Source organism: Entelurus aequoreus, linkage group LG06 (assembly GCF_033978785.1).
Source record: "Entelurus aequoreus isolate RoL-2023_Sb linkage group LG06, RoL_Eaeq_v1.1, whole genome shotgun sequence".
Lineage (NCBI taxonomy): Eukaryota > Metazoa > Chordata > Actinopteri > Syngnathiformes > Syngnathidae > Entelurus > Entelurus aequoreus.
In genome coordinates, this window is record NC_084736.1 from 74,724,389 (window position 1) to 74,745,933 (window position 21,545).

The 21,545-nt window shown below is 39.0% G+C and overlaps 1 protein-coding gene across 5 annotated transcripts in view; it reads right to left on the reverse strand.

Moving 5' to 3' along the window:
• slc4a5a (solute carrier family 4 member 5a) overlaps positions 1-21,545 on the reverse strand; it is a 123,474-nt gene that overhangs the window by 32,943 nt on the left and 68,986 nt on the right. For 2 of the 5 annotated variants that reach the window (XM_062051515.1, XM_062051519.1), the window contains 6 exons: positions 19,325-19,499; positions 15,046-15,179; positions 12,612-12,883; positions 9,413-9,474; positions 6,480-6,671; positions 2,936-3,049 (listed from right to left, as the gene is read on the reverse strand). In XM_062051515.1, coding sequence (XP_061907499.1) covers positions 2,936-3,049; positions 6,480-6,671; positions 9,413-9,474; positions 12,612-12,883; positions 15,046-15,179; positions 19,325-19,499 — 949 coding nt within the window. The remainder of the gene's footprint in view (positions 1-2,935; positions 3,050-6,479; positions 6,672-9,412; positions 9,475-12,611; positions 12,884-15,045; positions 15,180-19,324; positions 19,500-21,545) is intronic. The other 3 variants (XM_062051520.1, XM_062051517.1, XM_062051518.1) reach the window with 2 other exon arrangements.

The window sequence follows — 21,545 nt, forward strand, 5'->3', positions numbered from 1 at the left end:
TTTAATCATAAGAAGTTTGAAGAAATATTTCACAAATATTCTTCGTCGAAAAAACAGAAGCTAAAATGAAGAATTAAATTAAAATTTATTTATTATTCTTTACAATAAAAAAAATAATTTACTTGAACATTGATTTAAATTGTCAGGAAAGAAGAGGAAGAAATTTAAAAGGTAAAAAGGTATATGTGTTTAAAAACCCTAAAATCATTTTTAAGGTTGTATTTTTTCTCTAAAATTGTCTTTCTGAAAGTTATAAGAAGTAAAGTAAAAAAATAAATGAATTTATTTAAACAAAAGAAGACCAAGTCTTTAAAATATTTTCTTGGATTTTCAAATTCTATTTGAGTTTTGTCTCGCTTAGAATTAAAAATATCGACCAAAGCGAGACCAGCTTGCTAGTAAATAAATACAATTTAAAAAATAGAGGCAGCTCACTGTTAACTGCTCCTATTTGAGCTATTTTTAGAACAGGCCAGCGGGCGACTCATCTGGTCCTTATGGGCGACCTGGTGCCCGCGGGCACCGCTTTGGTGACCCCCGATATAGAACATTACACACGGCGCTAAAAAATCAACATGTTTTAGTACGACTTTGGTAAGCTATGAAGCCGCACTACTTGATGGATTGTCGGCGCATTACGGATACCATGGTCAGACGTACTGTGCTTCAACATAGGAGTATTATTATGGTGTGTGTATAAGGTAAGACATATTATCTGGCGTTTTGTTTCGCAATATTATGCAAAAGCAACTTTTCTTACCTTCTGGAACTGGCTGATCCGTATTTGTGATCTGCATAAGTCCTGAAAAAATTGCGCGCGTCCGCTTTTGTAGTCTGTGGCGACACCGTAGTCGATAAGCTTCTTCTTTTTCCTCTATCTTCTCCTCAAATAAAGCTGGAAACAATTACCACGATTTCATATTTGTTCGGGTCATTCTGTGGGAAATAATGAAGTCACTACCAAAGGTGGACGCGCGCAATTTTTCCGAATCTATGCAGATCCCAAATACGGATCAGCAGGTACCAGAAGTTAAGAAAAGTTGCTTTTGCATAATGTTGCGAACCAAAACGCCAAATAATATGTCTTACCTCAGTGATTTTCAACCACTGTGAGGTATTGTCTGGTGTGCCGTGGGAAATTATGCAACTTCACCTAATTGGTCCAAAAAATATTTTTTTGCAAGTCAATAATCATAATAATGTGCTTTTGTCTAGTGCCTGTGCTGTGTAGAGCTTGGCAGGGTAATCTTGTAATACTCCATATCAGTAGGTGGCAGCAGGTAGTTCATTGCTTTGTAGAAGTCGGAACGCGTCGAGGATGGTTTGTCGTGATCCCAATATGCAGAGCACAGCGGGAGACAGCGTGCAGGTAAAAAGGTATGTAACACTTAAACCAAAAAATTAACAAAAGGCAAGTCCCACTAGGAAAATGCACTGATGCATAGGGATGGCTATGTAAAACAAAAGTAAAACTGAACTGGCTACAAAGTCAACAAAAACAGAATGCTGGACGACAGCAAAGACTTACAGCGGGTGGAACTAAAGCACTACACACAGGAAACAACAACAAACTCAAAATAAGGCACGACAACCTGGTGGAGTTTCATTTTTTAACCTTTTCTGCTGGTGGTGTGCCTCCGTATTTTTTTTAATGAAATTTTTTTACCTTGGCTCAAAAAAGGTTGAAAAACACTGTCTTACCTTATACACACACCATAATAATACTCCTATGTTGAAGCACATCAAGCGGTGCGGCTCCATAGCTTGCCAAAGTCGTACTAAAAAATGTTGATGGATTTTTGAGCTCCGTGTGTAATGTTCTATATTTTCAATGGAACATATAAAATGTTGGTGTTGTTTACTTGAGACATATTGCCATCATAGTGCAGTCTACACGTGTATCTCTTATGTTTGACTGCCATCTACTGGTCACACTTATCATCACACCATGTACCTAATTAAATTGCTTTGAGGCCGGTGAGCAAAACCAGAATTATTCTGTGCATTAGGCGCACCTAAGGCGCACTGTCAAGTTTTGAGGAAAAAAAAGGATTTTAAGTTAAGTTTATAGTCCAAAAAGTACAGTAGTTAATCTGTCAGTAGACTTGCTATGTAAAGCGCTAAAAAAGTACAACAAAGATGACTGGTAGAAGACGCAGTCAAAGTGGAGGCACGTAAATAAGACCGCCCATCCTGAGAAGGCTGTCAGAAAGCAGCTTGAAGATGATCTGTTAAACACGGTCTATGCAACATTTTGACCAAAGAACCACCTTTACATGTTATGTAGACCAGTGGTCCCCAACCTTTTTGTAGCTGCGGACCGGTCTACGCTTGAAAATTTGTCCCACGGACCGGGGGGGGGGGGTGAATTTTTTTTTTTTTTCTCATTTTTTTTTCATAAATAAATAAATAATAGACAATCATGTGTGCTTACGGACTGTATCCCTGCAGACTGTATTGATCTATATTGATATATAATGTATATATTGTGTTTTTTATGTTGATTTAATAAAAAATAAAAAATAAAAAATTTATTTTTTATTTTTTGTGCGGCCCGGTACCAATCAGTCCACGGACCGGTACCGGTGGTTGGGGAACACTGATGTAGACCACAAAGAAATGTTTAAATGTAGAAAAAAAATCATAATATGACATAATGCATAACATTTTATGTGTATACCTATAGAAGATGGCCATAGAACTCTGTATTTACCACGCAAAACTAAAACAAATGCCATTTTGGCCAAAAAAAAACGTAAATGAGTTAGTTTCTCTGTCTATTTCTCAGTTGTTCCAACAATAGTAGGCAGACGTTGTGTACCAGGATGCCAGAGCAAAAAAAGGAGATGGGAAGGGAAGAGCATTTGACAGCATTCCCAAAGGCCCCAAAAGACGACACAAGTGGATTACCTTAAACAAAAATTACAGAAAATACCTTGAATTCTGTCGGGACAATTAACTTGGGGGTTTTGAGGCCAATCAGCATGTCAAGGCCCACAAACGTCATGATTGACATGAAGATGGAGAAGTCGCTGATGAGTTTTCTCAGCTGGAATAAGAAGCAGGAAGGAAAAATAAATGATTAAACAATCGACATAACATTTCTGGACAATTGCACAATTTGGAAGTTTGGAAAAGCAGTTGATCAATGGGGTCACTACTAGAGATGTCCGATAATGGCTTTTTTGCAGATATTCCGATATTTCCCAACTCTTAAGTACCGATTCTGATATCAACCGATACCGATATATACAGTCGTGGAATTAACACATTATTATGCCTAATTTTGTTGTGATGCCCCGCTGGATGCATTAAACAATGTAACAAGGTTTTCCAAAATAAATCAACTCAAGTTATGGAAAAAAAAATGCCAACATGGCACTGCCATATTTATTATTGAAGTCACAAAGTGCTTTTTTTTTTTAACATGCCTCAAAACAGCAGCTTGGAATTTGGGACATGCTCTCCCTGAGAGAGCATGAGGAGGTTGAGGTGGGCGGGGTTGAGGTGGGGGGGGGGGGGTGTATATTGTAGCATCCCGGAAGAGTTAGTGCTGCAAGGGGTTCTGGGTATTTCTTCTGTTGTGTTTATGTTGTGTTACGGTGCGGATGTTCTCCCGAAATGTGTTTGTCATTCTTGTTTGGTGTGGGTTCACAGTGTGGCGCATATTTGTAACAGTGTTAAAGTAGTTTATACGTCCACCCTCAGTGTGACCTGTATGGCTGTTGACCAAGTATGCCTTGCATTCACTTGTGTGAGTGAAAAGCCGTAGATATTATGTGATTGGGCCGGCACGCAAAGGCAGTGCCTTTAAGGTGGGGGCGTCCAAACTTTTTCCACACACGGAAAAATTAAAGCATGTGGGGGCCATTTTGATATTTTTCATTTTCAAACCATAACAACATATATGCATTTTTTATTTATTTTACCTTTAGGGGTCCCGGGGACCATAAAGGGTCTCAGTCATTAAAATGTTAAAAATAAGTCAGATCATTATTTTTTTTAAATTATTTAACACTTACAGTAAATCTCTATATCAACTTCAAGTTGATATAAAGTAATACAAATTAAAAAAAATGTTTTATGGCTTTTCTGTCAAAAACAACTTAGTTTTTTTTATAGTAAAACTGAAATATGCAGTATTTAGTAATTAGAGCCCTAAAAGATCAATAATGCAGGACACCATTGACTTTTAATTCTTTCATATTTTTGAGTAATCACAATGAAAAGATAAATAAAAAATCACTAAATATATTTGGGATCCAAAAGGTGCCCCACTCATAAAGTGATACATTTTTATTAGGTTTTTCTTTTACTTTCAACACTTAAGTTACGAGATCAACTTCAGATATATCTCTCCATTTTATGCTGGAACTATTATTTTGTTTGTTTTATGCGCTTTTGTCAAAGAAAACGTTGATGTTTTTATATGGCTACTACACAATATACGCAATATTTACCACATAAAACATTTTAAAGTGAAATATTTGAAGTAATTGGAGCCCTGAATATTCATTATAACATGGATTTTTTTGTCATAATTATTATATTTTGAGCAATGGCAAAAAAAGAAAAATGAAGAAAGACAAAAGAAAAGAAAAAAACAGCCTGCATGGCAGCTTTTGTGTCAACGTTGCAACTTTTTCTCGTTAGATTTCACCTCATTCCACTTTTTTTTAATGTTCTTTTTTATTTTTACAATAGTATTTCCAGAATGTGTGGCGGGCCGGTAAACAATTAGCTGCGGGCCGCACTTTGGACACCCCTGCTTTAAGGTTTATTGGCGCTCTGAACTTCTCCCTACGTCCGTGTACACAACAGCATTTTAAAAAGTCATAAATTTAACTTTTTGAAACCGATACCGATCATTTCCGATATTACATTTTAAAGCATTTATCGGTCGATAATATCGGCAGTCCGATATTATCGGACATCCCTAGTTGCAAATGTATACATAAATACCAGTGCAACAGTGAATGGAGCCTTGTGTGCAATTCTTGGTTTTGGGACCTCAATTACACGAAATGGTACTCAGAAAAAGGTACATTTTATCCCATGTTGTGTTATTTGCATCTAGTAGCTACTCTAGCTGCTGGGTTAAAATAGGGCAATATGCCAGTTACTAGTAAGCATGACTTTCCTCCAGCTGGACAGTTGGAGAAGCATATAAAACAGACAGTTACAGTGGTAGTAGGGATGATGTTCGAAACCGGTTCTCCCGGTTGTTCGATAAGAAAAGAACCGTTCGATAAGAAAAGAACCGATTCCATGGACTCGAATCCCGTTACCGAGGCCACTATAGTAAAGAAAAAGAGTTGGTTCTTTATTCGAATCCCTGGGAATGAATCCCGTCCCACAAGAAATGCCCTGTGGGACATCACAGGAAATGTGATGTCACACAAGCAGCAAAAATAATGGACCGGAAAAAACGCCTCAAGGCATGGCTATTCACCTATAGCGGGGGTCGGCAACCAGCGGCTCTAGTCTTTAGCGCCGCCCTAGTGGCTCTCTGGAGATTTTTCAAAACTGTACGAAGAATGGAAAAATGAGGGGGGAAAAAAATAAAATTTTTTGTTTTAGTATGGTTTCTGTAGGAGGACAAACATGACACACACCTCCCTAATTGTTGTAAAGCACACTGTTTATATTAAACATGCTTCACTGATTCGAGTATTTGGCAAGCGCCGTTTTGTCCTACTTATATTGGCGGTCCTTGAACTCACCGTATAGTGTGTTTACATGTATAACTTTCTCCGACTTTCTAGGACGTGTTTTATGCCACTTCTTCTTCTGTCTCATTTTGTCCACCACACTTTTAACGTTGTGCATGAGTGCACAAAGGTGAGTTTTGTTGATGTTATTGACTTGTGTGGAGTGCTAATCAGACATATTTGGTCACTGCATGACTGCAAGCTAATCGATGCTAACATGCTATTTAGGCTAGCGATATGTACATATTGCATCATTATGCCTCATTTGTAGCTATATTTGAGCTCATTTAGTTTCCTTTAAGTCCTCTTAATTAAATGTATATCTCATGACACATGTAATATGGCTTTTAATTTTTTGCGGCTCCAGACAGATTTGTTTTTGTATTTTTGATCCAATATGGCTCTTTCAACATTTTGGGTTGCCGACCCCTGACCTATAGTGATCACAGAGACAGGTTGTTTTTGTGTTACTGTATATATTTGTTTTTCTGAAAAATCCCACTTAATATACTTTGGGTAACAACAGTCAATATTATTTTTTTTTAGGGGGGTAACAGTCAATATATATATATTTTTTTTCTTTCTTATAAAATAAAAGTGAGCTTTTGTTAAACCAAATATTGTGTTTTTTTCCATATACAACAACCTATCTGGATTCGATAAGAGAATCGATAAGGAATCGGTTCGATAAGAGAATTCGATAATGGGCTCGAATGCGATAATTTCTTATCAAACATCATCCCTAAGTGGTAGTAAGTCTCTTTTTACCTTGGTGGGAAAGTAGCGGCTGAACTTGAACTTCTTGAGCGTGACAGTCATGGAGTAAGTCCCAAAGAAGAGGATGAAGGACATAAGTGCCAGATCTGGGACGTACTTGCAGGCATTTCCCACCAAAGAGCCGCCGTACTTCAAACACTCCTTCTTACTCAGCTGGCTCCAGTCCAGAACTGTTACGTTCAACTGAGGGCAGAAGTCATTCATGTAGAGACAGAGAGAATGTCTTTTTTTCAGTCACATTTGTCAGCAGAGATGTCATGTTGTAATTCACAGAGTAGAGAGGAAGCACGAGGGTGACAGGATCCATGGTAATCAAGGACATTGACACGCTTAATCACAGATTTGACCTGTACTTTTCCATTCACCTGCCACTGCTGTGCTTTACCTGACACTTCCAGTTCATTCTGTCAACCAGCTTCACCTCACTCAATTATCCCCTATCTGCATGTTCTTCACCACATCCAGAATTGTCCAGACTGTTCTTGTTAGAATCATTTTATCTAAGTTATCACAAAAACTTTGTGTTGAAATGAGTACCCAGCGAGAAGACCAAAAGCTGTCTTTGAAACCTACCAAGAAGAATGCTTGTAAAACTCCACTATGTAGGGGGGGAAGCAACATGAAGGTGTTTCTGTAGCTTTCATGTATTGTAATCAACTGAAAGATATTGTTTTAACCCAAGGACTACAAAGCGGAGAGAAGGTAGGATCTGCCCAAGTTCCAGACGACCTCTTTTTGAACCTCCTTTTTGAAAGTTTTACAAACCTCTTTTTGAACTCTTTTACGACCTTTTCTGTGAACTGTTTACGACCTTTTCTTTTGAACTGTTGTAATCAAAGGCGATGGCTGTTTACGACCTCGTCCCTTAGAAGCAGCTGTTGTCATGTGGTCAGAGAAAGTCCAAATAAAGGGTGGAGGCGTACAATCTTTTGGCAGAGCGTGCTGAGGCACTGTGCAAGGGTACAGTGTCCATGCGTCTCTCCTCAAATTGAGCCAAATTGTATTCTGTCTCTGTTTAATTATTTGCTTCTTGTCTTGTTTAATAGATGTCATCAGTGTTTGAACCTGACATCTTTTTCTGTTTAACTCGCCTGTTTTTAAACATCCTTCCTTATCTTGGTGTACACTTGATAGTCTTCTAGTCCTGACATTGTCTACTCCTCGTTCGCTGCCATAAGGGTCCATATCTACAATACAATCTGGTCCATAATGGACCCAGTACACTACATCTCTGACCGTGACCCTAATGGCTATTTACTGAGGCGGGGTTCACACAGAACAATCTATTTTGTATGATCCTGTCCAACAACCTCAGTGAATACATCCATGTTTTTCTCCACATTGCCTATCAGTCATCCTGGGATATCCTGGGCGCCACCACCACACTCCGCGCATAGACTGGCCCACTTACACAATCCGAGGCTACTCGTTGCCAGTCATGCATCCTCCAAATTTCTTCTGACGAATCAGATTTTGCCTGTTCAGTTCCTGATGTGTCCAGGGTTCTACTTGAGTATCAGTAAATTAAAAAACCAAATCCCTGCATCATTGACCTTATTGCTGATAGACTGCATGGTTCGCCTTTACTCTCTTGCTGCTCTAGAGAGAGCGAGGCTACGGACGACGATATTACTGATTTCTTGACAGCAGAAAAAACAACTAAACTCTTCATCACTGTATGGAATAAATGGGCGATTAATGACTTCACTCAAATAAATCTCCTTTACGAGGCAGACCTTATTACTCATATCCTCCTACACAAAGCCTACTGGGTCTGTTGTTCCGGGCAATGTCATAATCTATGAGCCAGGTTTTGACGCCAAATAGTTAAGCATTTCAATGATTTAATATCAGATCAGTCATTGACGGGTTCAGCAAGCTGGCACATTTAATTATTCTCCCCTTTCATCTTCATGGCATCCCAACAGACATTTTCTCAAATCAAGGTCCCCTGTTATGTCAACTGCCTTGCTCAATGCAGATTCACGTCTCCGGAGTCAAGCCAGTCCAGGAGTGTCTGCTTGCTTTTTCCTCTCCACCCCAGCTCCTTCATGAAGAACTTGTGCATTCTGTCGAGCGGGCATGACGCAGAGGACAAGGAAATTTAGGACCTTGTTAACTGGGTGTCGGGAGGTACGGCCCTGAGGATTGCTTCTTGGTTTCATCCCTGTCCCTGGCTTTGCCTTTTGTCTGCTTCTCTTATGTTTCCTGTCTGTCTGCTTTACCTTTCCCTGAGGGCTCTGCTTGTCACTTCACCTTTGCTGGTCATGATTTGTGCAGCTATTGGATCCGTTACAGAAAGAAGGCAAAAGGGCTTCAAAACAACCCCCTGTCAATATCAAACTACGAGTTGATAACAGTTCTCTGTTCATCCAATTCTAACTTGGTTAACATTGATCTAAGACAGTGGTTCTTAACCTGGGTTCGATCGAACCCTAGCGGTTCGGTGAGTCGGCCTCAGGGGTTCGGCGGAGCCTCCGCTCCGGAGGCAAAGACACATCCGACTTATCGTGTAAATAAAAACTTCTCCCTATCAGCGTATTATAAATACCCCCAAACAATGTTCCCTCTAATTTTCCATCTGATTTGCAGGTTGTTTGATTGATCGATTGAAACTTTTACTAGCAGATTGCAAAGGAAGAGAATACATTATATGAAACAGTACAGTTTACACAGTACAGTACATATTCCGTACAATTGACCACTAAATGGGAACATTTAGTTATGGTTCATTTTGTGCACCAGTAAAAAAACATATGACTTTTTCTTGAATTTGAAAAAAACAAAACATTTTATTTTTCACTAAAGAAGGGTTCGGTGAATGCACATATGGAACTGGTGGGGTTCGGTACCTCCAACAAGGTTAAGAACCACTGATCTAAGATCAACTAATGCATGAACATTTAACCAAAACAAGCACTTACCCCAGAGACACTTGAGCTGTTATCTGGCACTGGAACTAAACCATTGAAGATCATTGCAGCCACTGTGAGTGGGGACAGGTAGAGGCCGAGGGGGTTAATGAGACAAAAAAAAAAGTAGATGAGGAGGTAAACAGACGGAAGTGAAATATGAAAAGCTAAACATAATATTAGAATGTACGCATGTCGACCAAAAAAATAGCTTACTCACTTGAAAAGTGATGGCAGCCAAATTGTTCAAACGTGGCAAAAACAAACAAGAGACAAATCAGTTACAGAAGTCAACGTTTTAAGAAAATACCCAATGTTTTCCATTCATTCTATATCCTATCCGAATGTTTCACAAACTTGGAACATATGTCTAATTGGAAAAAAACAACTTTTCTTACCTATTGGGTACCTGCTGTTGTGTAATTGAGGTCATGCAAAAGTCCCGGAAATTAGAAACCAAAGCGTGGAGGCATGGCAAAGTCATTTATGAAACAATCTTGCCTTCCTTCGTCCTTCCTCCAAAGGAATTTGCCACGTTTGTGACATCAACTCCATCTTTTGACCGCCCAATCAGGGCACAAAAATGAACTCTTTTGTCCCGCCCCTACTTGCCCTGGGCTGAGTCCGTCTTTCTGTGGCCAATTACGCAACCGGGCCCATTGTTCCAAACGCCTGTCAAATGTCCAGCTCTTTTTCTGTTTTGTCATGTAAAATAGCATCTGGAGCACATCCATCCATCCATCCATCCATCCATCTTCTTCCGCTTATCCGAGGTCGGGTCGCGGGGGCAGCCGCCTAAGCAGGGAAGCCCAGACTTTCCTCTCCCCAGCCACATCGTCCAGCTCTTCCCGGGGGATCCCGAGGTGTTCCCAGGCCAGCCGGGAGACAAAGTCTACCCAACGTGTCCTGGGTCTTCCCCGTGGCCTCCTACCGGTCGGACGTGCCCGAAACACCTCCCGCGTTCGGGTGACATCCTGACCAGATGCCTGAACCACCTCATCTGGCTCTTCTCGATGCGGAGGAGCAGCGGCTTTACTTTGAGCTCGCCCCGGATAGCAGAGCTTCTCACCCTATCTCTAAGGGAGAGCCCCGCCACCCGGCGGAGGAAACTCATTTCGGCCCCTTGTACCCGTGATCTTGTCCTTTCGGTCATAACCCAAAGCTCATGACCATAGGTGAGGATGGGAACGTAGATCAACCAGTAAATTGAGAGCTTTGCCTTCCGGCTCAGCTCCTTCTTCACCACAACGGATCGATACAGCGTCCGCATTACTGAAGACGCTGCACCGATCCGCCTGTCGATCTCACGATCCACTCTTCCCTCACTCGTGAACAAGACTCAGAGGTACTTCAACTCCTCCACTAGGGGCAGGGTCTCCTCCCCAACCCGGAGATGGCACTCCACCCTTTTCCGGGCGAGAACCATGGACTCGGACTTGGAGTACAATCGTTCGATATTTCTGGGACGTAATCCTGGATATCATTCGACAAATCTTTTTTTGATAAAGTATAGGGATCGATTCCATTGCATAGTTTGATAGTTTTCTTTTTGCAGGAAGATTTAAGCCTATTTTATACTAAGATAGTTTGTGCGCTGCTTGCTGTACAACAACCATCTTAGCTTCATCGACCACCAGTGTTGGTACTTTGTAACGCGTTACTGTAACGCCGTTACTTTCGGCGGTAAAAAGTAATCTAACGCGTTATTTTTTATATTCAGTAACTCAGTTACCGTTACTACATGACGCGTTACTGCGTTATTTTACGTTATTTTTTATGTAGTATCGGCTAGAAACTGAGAAGATCTGAGTGTGTTTTATTGGAGCGCTGCAGAAGAGGCGATGGAGAAGAGGCGCGGTCTGTGTGTGTGTATGTGTGTGTTTGGGAGGGGGCGTGTCTGTGTTTACTAACAAGACGTCATGGCGAAGCCCGAAGCCGAGTTTCTTAACATGGAGATATTCTCACTACTTTTCTTTTGTCGACCACAAAGAAAATAACATTTTAATTAAATGTAAGTTGTGTCTAGGATCAAAGATCCTATCCTAGCAATTCAAATCTGCTGAAACAGCTACAAAAGCAACATGCTTCGACGAAGCTAGTAAAGAGAGACACACTTCACCTCCTAAGCAACAGCGGCTGGATTTTAACGAGGCACTGCTAGCCAGGACAACATTGATAGAGCCATTGCAGCACTGAAGGTACACACACTCTGTCAATTCTCTTATATACTCTTTCATTCTAGACTTCTAGAGTGTTTGATTATCACATCACTCTAAATGTATAGACTATAAAGTTCACAAACATAAAGAGGGATGCTAGTGGGCCAGGCCAATCTTTCCTTATCTCTAAACTAAAACTGGGGAAATGTGTAGAGTGTTCTGGGCTTCAGACATGATTTTATTTCAGAATTCCTTGAGGGAAAAAAACGCCTGGTTAGGCTTTGTGTATGTAGTGTGTGCCTTCCTTGGTTTACAGCTATGTTGTTATTATGATGTTTGTTCCTTATGTATGTTATGTTGCAGCTATTTAAAATAGTTTTGTCCATTTGTTCTGGCCTGAAACAAAATGGCCCTTTGAAACATATTTTTGTCTTTGTGTGTTGTATGTAGACCACATTGCTTAGCAGAGTTCAGAGATGCAAATGCATGTCAAGTTGATCAACAGATTGTATTATTCTCTCCAGTGCAATAACAGTACTGAAATGAAGGCTAAAAGGGCATTAAAAGGGGCCTTAAAAAAATGAAAAATAAAATAAAATATATAAGTAACTAAATAGTTACTTTTCACAGTAACGCATTACTTTTTGGTGTAAGTAGCTGAGTTAGTAACTGAGTTACTTTTGAAATAAAGTAACTAGTAACTGTAACTAGTTACTGGTTTTCAGTAACTAACCCAACACTGTCGACCACCACTGGTTTTTACTTCCGGGAATTATACCATTTACCTTTTGCAAATGACTTTATTAAAAGAAAGAAAAAAACAAACCCATCCATCCATTTTCTACCGTTTGTCCCTCTCGGGGTCACGGGGGATTCTAAAGCTTGTATCGGAGATCCGATAATTGATTTTTGCAGTTATCCAAATTCAATATCGGATCTGGACGCCCCTAATCAATATTTGAAAGAAGGAAGAAAAATAAACTGTCTGAAGCAATCTTGCAGCGACATTTGTACCAACGTTACCATCCTGCTGAGACAAGGGATGAACTCACTCGGGTCTGGCGCCAGGCACTCGCACTTGTAGGCGGTGACGTAGTCGGGCTTGAAGTTGGTGTTGATGGGATAGTATTTGAAGGAGCCCACCATCTTCTTAATGGCATCAGAGATGAAGATGAAGGAAATCAGGCTGGAGAAGCCCTCTTCGGTGAAACGTGTCATGTACTTGATGATGTAACTGGCGTCGCATGCCACCAGGATGAAACACTGCAAGCATGAGTGGATGCCGATCCACAGACGCAGCTCCATGTAATCAATGTTGTTATTCCTTTAAGAAGGAGAAATCAGGGAAGCGTGCTGAATGAATGGATGAACGCTTTCAAGCTTTGACAGTTCAAGTGTTTCATCCATAGAATGTCCTTTAAGGACTAATCTATCAATTATCTCAACCAAAACAACATATCTTAAAAACTTCAATAATCAACAATTCAATTAAAGTTGAATTATATTGTATTGTGAAGATACAATCTTTCAAAAAATACATTGCTTTTTTTCTTTTAAATAATCTTTAATTATTGGCTAAAACGGCAAAAAAATATGCAGTTACGGTGGTAACTAATTTGTTCAATTGTTGTTAGAATAATTATGTATATAATATCACACAACTTTTATGCTTAAAGGCCTACTGAAATTAATTTTTTTTTATTTAAACGGGGATAGCAGATCCATTCTATGTGTCATACTTGATCATTTCGCGATATTGCCATATTTTTGCTGAAAGGATTTAGTAGAGAACATTGACGATAAAGTTCGCAACTTTTGGTCGCTGATAAAAAAGAGCCTTGCCTGTACCGGAAGTAGCGTGACGTCACCGGAGGAAGGACTTCTCACAATTCCCCATCGTTTACAATGGAGCGAGAGAGATTCGGACCGAGAAAGCGACGATTACCCCATTAATTTGAGCGAGGATGAAAGATTCGTGGATGAGGAACGTTAGAGTGAAGAACTAGAATGCAGTGCAAGACATATCTTTTTTCACTCTGTCCGTAATTTAGGTACAAGCTGGCTCATTGGATTCCACACTTTCTCCTTTTTCTATTGTGGATCACGGATTTGTATTTTAAACCACCTCGGATACTATATCCTCTTGAAAATGAGAGTCGAGAACGCGAAATGGACATTCACAGTGACTTTTATCTCCATGACAATACATCAGTGAAGCTCTTTAGCTACTGAGCTAACGTGATAGCATCGGGCTTTACTGCATATAGAAACAAAACAAATAAGTCCCTGACTGGAAGGATAGACAGAAGATCAACAATACTACCAAACTCTGGACATGTAAATAAACGGTTAATGCTTTCCAGCTTGGCGAAGCTTAGCAATGCTGTTGCTAACGACGCCATTGAAGCTAACTTAGGTACGGAACCTCGACAGAGCTGTGCTAAAAACATTAGCTCTGCACCTACGCCAGCTCTCATCTGCTCATCACGACCCGTGCTCACCTGTGTTCCAGCGATCGACGGTACGACGAAGGACTTCACCCGATCACCGATGCGGTTGGCGGCCCGGAGACGGAGGAAGTCAAGGTAAGGTCGTTCGGCTAGCGCGTCTGCTATCCTCAAAGTGCTCCTGGTTGTGTTGCTGTAGTCCTCCACTAATACACCGATCCCACCTACAACTTTCTTATTTGCAGTCTCCATTGTTCATTAAACAAATTGCAAAAGATTCACCAACACAGATGTCCAGAATACTGTGGAATTTTGAGATGAAAACAGAATTTTTTGTATAGGATTCAAAGGGTCCGTATACTTCCGTACCAACCCTTGACGTCACGCGCATACGTCAGCATAAAAAAACGTTTTCAACTGAAAATTGCACTTTATAAGTTAACCCGGCCGTATTGGCATGTGTTGCAATGTTAAGATTTCATCATTGATATATAAACTATCAGACTGCGTGGTCGGTAGTAGTGGCTTTCAGTAGGCCTTTAAAGGCTGTTGCTATAATTATTGTCAATTGTGCGGAAGTGGTATTTGTCTTTGTCCGTGCAAAGCTGGCAATCCAAAAGATTGCAAGCCAATCTGGTATCAGTGTTGTGTCCAGGAACGGCCTGCTGACTGCCAAGGCCGAACACCGCCGTGACGCAGACAGAGCAGAGACAAGGCGATATCACCAGCATCAACACATTTGCATTTTTGTATAATCATATATTGTGTCTAACTGGAGTTGTCGAGATTACCCCCTTCTCTCAGCGACAGCTTCAGTGATGTAACCAGGGACCTCCCAAATAAATAGAGGAAGCACGCGGGCTGGACTTTTAGAACGTAGTTTGGATCTGTAACTAGAATACAGGCCAAATAACGTGTCTCCTAAATTGAGCAAAATGTAACTCTGTCTCTGCATGATTCCTTGCTTCTCGTCTGTTTTAATAGATGTCATCAGTGTTTGAACCTGACAGCTGGGCTAGTAAGAGTTGAACAGGCTTACTTGCTGAATTCAAACAGGAGTTTTTCAAATATGAGGATGGGTCCAGTGGAGCTGAGGATGATGAGGGGCTGACCCGCAAAGAGGCAGAATACAGAGCCGGCCAGAGCTGTCCCCAGGAAACTTTCCATGACACCCTGCGGAGGTAAGAAGTACATGCTGATGACATGACTCTGTGTGTATACTTTAAAGCGAGTAAACAGGAAACACGAAATGAGGCACCGAGAAACCAAAATGAGAGGAAATAATAGTGAATTTTGTTGAATGTTTTTTGTTGGAAAGTTGGCAGAAGTATTTTTTTAAAGTATGACAAAGAGATTCATGTCCGAATATTTCTCAATACAGGCACAGTATATGTATAATGTTCTACATTTGTTGAATGCTCTCGATTATATTACATTTCCTCACATTTTTTGTATTGTTTGCTCCCCACACTGCAAAAACTGAAATCTAAGTAAGATTAAATATCTCAAATAAGGGTGATATTTGCTTATTTTCTGTCTGATAAGATAATTCTTCTCACTAAGCAGATTTTATGTTACTGTTTTACTTGTTTTAAGGGTTTTGGTCCTAAATGATCTCAGTAAGATATTACAGCTTGTTGCTGAGATTTGATGACCTATATTGAGTAAAACATGCTTGAAACTAGAATATCAACTGTTGCAAAGCTGTGTCAGCAACACTCACAAGTAGGGATGTCCGATAATGGCTTTTTGCCGATATCCGATATGCCGATATTGTCCAACTCTTTAATTACCGATACCGATATCAACCGATACCGATATCAACCGATATATACAGTCGTGGAATTAACACATTATTATGCCTAATTTGGACAACCAGGTATGGTGAAGATAAGGTCCTTTTTAAAAAAATTAATCAAATAAAATAAGATAAATAAATTAAAAACATTTTCTTGAATAAAAAAGAAAGTAAAACAATATGAAAACAGTTACATAGAAACTAGTAATTAATGAAAATTTGTAAAATTAACTGTTAAAGGTTAGTACTATTAGTGGACCAGCAGCACGCACAATCATGTGTGCTTACGGACTGTATCCCTTGCAGACTGTATTGATATATATTGATATATAATGTAGGAACCAGAATATTAATAACAGAAAGAAACAACCCTTTTGTGTGAATGAGTGTGAATGGGGGAGGGAGGTTTTTTGGGTTGGTGCGCTAATTGTAAGTGTATCTTGTGTTTTTTATGTGGATTTAATAAAAAAAACAAACAAACAAAAAAAAACCCGATACCGATAATAAAAAAAACGATACCGATAATTTCCGATATTACATTTTAACGCATTTATCGGCCGATAATATCGGCAGACCGATATTATCGGACATCTCTATTCACAAGTATAAAACTACTTTTTTAAAGTAATCATTTCTTACTTCAAGCATGAAAAAAAAAATCATGATTTTGACACAAATGTGTCTCATAATTAAAACAGATGACAGCCAAATGGACTTTGCTGTTTTATTTTCAATAAAATAATAGAAAATACGTACTCATATAGTAGTACAGTTGGCACAGTACAGTAAACTGACAGTTAATATTTAAACATTTGACATTTCAAACAATTTTGAACAGAAATAGTTCATGCACATTCAGATGAATTCTTCAAAATTACAATAAACATTTTTTTGGCCGGGGGCCAGGCTGTATATATGCACACTAATTGACTGAAAGAGCATGCACTTGGCGCGATGATGTCATGTTGTCGATGGAAAAATGCATCTTTAGACCATATGATTTGCCTGAGCGGCTAGGAGACCCCGAGAGTAACAAGATGTTGCCTTGTTGCCTTTCCATTAGAACAATAAATTAGTTTTTAGTATAAGTTTGCTGGTTTCAAGAAATGTAAATTCCGAGCGCATATCATTATGTCAAGATAATGGCACTAGCATTTACTTAATTTAAAAATATTTTTCAACATATTGAGCAAAAAGGTCTTTTTTTTTTTACCAAGAAAAGTGCACTTGTTATTAGTGAGAATATACTTATTTTAAGGTATTTTTGGGTTCATTGAGGTTAGCTAATTTTACTTGTTTTGGCAAGTGTTGACAAGCCGAATTTTCTTGTTCTATTGGCAGATCATTTTGCTTAGTTCAAGTAAAATACCCCTCATTTTTGTATTTTTTTTCCTTGTTTTTGAACACTGACTTTTTGTATTGTTTGCTCCCCACACCGCAAAAACTGAAATCTAAGTAAAATGAAATATCTCAAATAAGGGTGATATTTGCTTATTTTCTGTCTGATAAGATAATTCTTCTCAGTAAGCAGATTTTATGTTAGAGTGTTTTACTTGTTTTAAGGGTTTTGGTCCTAAAGGATCTCAGTAAGATATTACAGCTTGTTGCTGAGATTTGATGACCTATATTGAGTAAAACATGCTTGAAACTAGAATATCAACTGTTGCAAAGCTGTGTCATCAACACTCACAAGTATAAAGCTACTTTTTTAAAGTAATCATTTCTTACTTCAAGCATGAAAAAAAAAATCATGATGCAGAGCGCATATCATTATGTCAAGATAATGACACTAGCATTTCATTAATTTAAAGGCCTACTGAAATGATTTTTTTTAATTTAAACGGGAATAGCAGATCCATTCTATGTGTCATACTTGATCATTTCGCGATATTGCCATATTTTTGCTGAAAGGATTTAGTAGAGAAAATCGACGATAAAGTTCGCAACTTTTGCTCGCTGATAAAAAAAAGCCTTGCCTGTACCGGAAGTAGCGTGACGTCACAGGAGGTAATATTCCTCACAATTCCCCGTTGTTTACAATGGAGCGAGAGAGATTCAGACCGAGAAAGTGACGATTACCCCATTAATTTGAGCGAGGATGAAAGATTCGTAGATGAGGAACGTTACAGTGAAGGACTTGAGAGGCAGTGATGGACGTATCTTTTTTCGCTCTGACCGTAACTTAGGTACAAGCTGGCTCATTGGATTCCACACTCTCTCCTTTTTCTATTGTGGATCACGGATTTGTATTTTAAACCACCTCGGATACTATATCCTCTTGAAAATGAGAGTCGAGCACGCGAAATGGACATTTAAAGTGACTTTTATCTCCAAGACAATACATTGGTGACACACTTAGCTACTGAGCTAACGTGATAGCATCGTTCTCAAATGAAGATAGAAACAAAATAAATAAACCCCTGACTGGAAGGATAGACAGAAGACCAACAATACTATTAAACCATGTACATGTAACTACACGGTTAAAAATTCTCAGCCTGGTAAGGCTTAACAATGCTGTTGCTAACGACACTAAGGCTAATTCAGCAACTTAGCAACCGGACCTCACAGAACTATGATAAAAACATTAGCGCCCCACCTACGCCAGCCAGCCCTCATCTTCCCATCAACAGCCGTGCTCACCTGCGTTCCAGCGATCGACGGCATGACGAAGGACTTCATCCGTGGGTTTGGCGGCAAGCATCGGCTAGGCGTCTGCTATCAGGGTAAGTAGTCCTTGTGTTGCTGTAAGTATTGTACTTAGCCGCTAATACACCGATCGATCCCACCTACAACGTTCTTCTTTGCAGCCTCCATTGTTCATTAAACAAATTGCAAAAGATTCACCAACACAGATGTCCAGAATACTGTGGAATTTTGTCGAAGAAAACAAGAGGTTTTTCTATCGGGTCCGATGGGGTCCAACCACTTCCGTTGATTTTGTGACGTCACGCGCATAAATCATATCCAAAGGAGTCTTTCAACCGGAAGTGTGGCGGGAATTTTAAAATTGCACTTTATAAGTTAACCCGGCCGTATTGGCATGTGTTGCAATGTTAAGATTTCATCATTGATATATAAACTATCAGACTGCGTGGTCGGTAGTAGTAGGTTTCAGTAGGCCTTTAAGAATATTTTTCAACATATGTTTCATTTTTTTTTCTACCAAAAAAAGTGCACTTGTTATTAGTGAGAATATACTTATTTTAAGGTATTTTTGGGGTTCATTGAGGTTAGCTAATTTTACTTGTTTTGGAAAGTCTTGACAACCCGAATTTTTTTGTTCTATTGGCAGATAATTTTGCTTAGTTCAAATAAAATAACCCTAATTTCATTTAATTTTTTTCTTGTTTTTGAACACTGACTTTTTGCAGTGCAATGAGTCCTATTCAGGTAAGAGCCCAATTCAACTAATACACAATCAGCTAAACTCCCCAAGGGTATGAGTATGAGGTGTTAGACAATTGTATTTCCTTTCATCCGGTGAACCAAATAAGCATAAGCATGCAGAGCGTTCAACCTGGTAGTTGTCTGTGGCGTCTCCCAGCAGACCACCAAAGGTGATGGCATTAGTGATGCATCCCAAGTAGATGAAGAGCACAGCAGAGATGGACTGAAGGTGGAAACCCTCGTAGAAATCACTAGGTATCCATGGCAATTTACGCTTTAAGTCCAGGTACAATCCCCCACAGAAGCTAAAGCATGGAAAACGAACAGTGGTTTAGATATGTACTGTAAATGTTTAGTACTATTGGCATATTATTATTACCATATTTTCATTTTCCCCAACAGTCACATCATTTGTTACACATGCATAATGTAATGAGAGGTCCAAGTTCCTGCTGGATACATGATGAAGTGGAGGGTCTTTCGGTTGAGGACATCAAAGGTCTACTCTACTTATTTGGAACTATGATAACAAAGCATCTGCTGATTGGATTGAGCGTTGTCCTGGTGCATCGACGTGTTAGGAAGACGAGGGAAGATGATGGATGGGATGGCAGGGCTGTAGGTACTCAGACTTTGGCCGTTTCTAGACTAAATTGCAAACTGGATAACAGCTTGGAAAAGCTTTTCACTCTGCAAGGCGATATTATGATCAATTTGAGGACCAGGAACGGACAATCAGAGTAGACAGACATTGGAATGTACCTACACTGCAAAAACTGAAATCTAAGTAAGATGAAATATCTCAAATAAGGGTGATATTTGCTTATTTTCTGTCTGATAAGATAATTCTTCTCACTAAGCAGATTTTATGTTAGAGTCTTTTTACTTGTTTTAAGGGTTTTGGTCCTAAATGATCTCAATAAGATATTACAGCTTGTTGCTGAGATTTGATGAGCTATATTGAGTAAAACATGCTTGAAACTAGAATATCAACTGTTGCAAAGCTGTGTCATCAACACTCACAAGTATAAAACTACTTTTTTAAAGTAATCATTTCTTATTTCAAGCATGAAAAAAGAAATCATGATTTTGACACAATTGTGTCTCATAATTAAAACAGATGACAGCCAAATGGACTTTGCTGTTTTATTTTCAATGAAACAATAGAAAATACGTACTCATATGGTAGTACAGTTGTTATTAGTGAGAAAATACTTATTTTAAGGTATTTTGGGGTTCATTGAGGTTAGCTAATTTTACTTGTTTTGGAAAGTCTTGACAAGGCAAATTTTCTTGTTCTATTGGCAGATAATTTTGCTTAGTTCAAGTAAAATACCCCTAATTTTATTTGATTTTTTTCTTGTTTTTGAACACTGACTTTTTGCATTGTAGGTACTAAATTGCAAACTGGATAGCATCTTGGAAAAGCTTTTCACTCTGCAAGGCGATATTACTGTTGAAATATTTTGCAATATATACAATATACATTTCATTTTACAGTAGTACCTCGATTTATGAGATTATTTGGTTCTGTAACGAAGCTCTTAACTCAAAACATTTGTATCTTAAATAAACGTCTCCCAGCGAAATTATTTGTAAATCAATTAGTGCGTTGATATATTCCAATTTAGATGAAGAATGACTCATAATCCTGAAGAAGAAAAGGGAGGTGGAATCGAGCGTCTTTTTCTGTCGTTCTAATTTGGCTGTTAAAGTGTACGAACTTGTCGGAATACGTCCTCATCCTTCTACTATCCAGGTGAGAGGCATGATTTATAAAATATAACTTACTTCACTAATTATTATTTATTTTTTAATGTTATTAGTTATGGAGTATATCATGAATACAAGTGAACAAAAGTTTTTGCAACTGCTTTGTAAAGGAAAAGGGATAGGATGAAATAAGCTCTGGTTCTTCCTACCCCTTTTCGAACATGTTGAATAGAGAAATGCATGCATGTGTAATTTATCATGTTGTATGCATGCATGTGTGATGTATCATGTTGTATGCATGCATGTGTGATGTTTCATGTTGTATGCATGCATGTGTGATGTATCATGTTGTATGCATGCATGTGTAATTTATCATGTTGTATGCATGCATGTGTGATGTATCATGTTGTATGCATGCATGTGTGATGTATCATGTTGTATGCATGCATGTGTGATGTATCATGTTGTATGCATGCATGTGTGATGTTTCATGTTGTATGCATGCATGTGTGATGTATCATGTTGTATGCATGCATGTGTGATGAATCATGTTGTATGCAAGCATGTGTGATGTATCATGTTGTATGCATGCATGTGTGATGTTTCATGTTGTATGCATGCATGTGTGATGTATCATG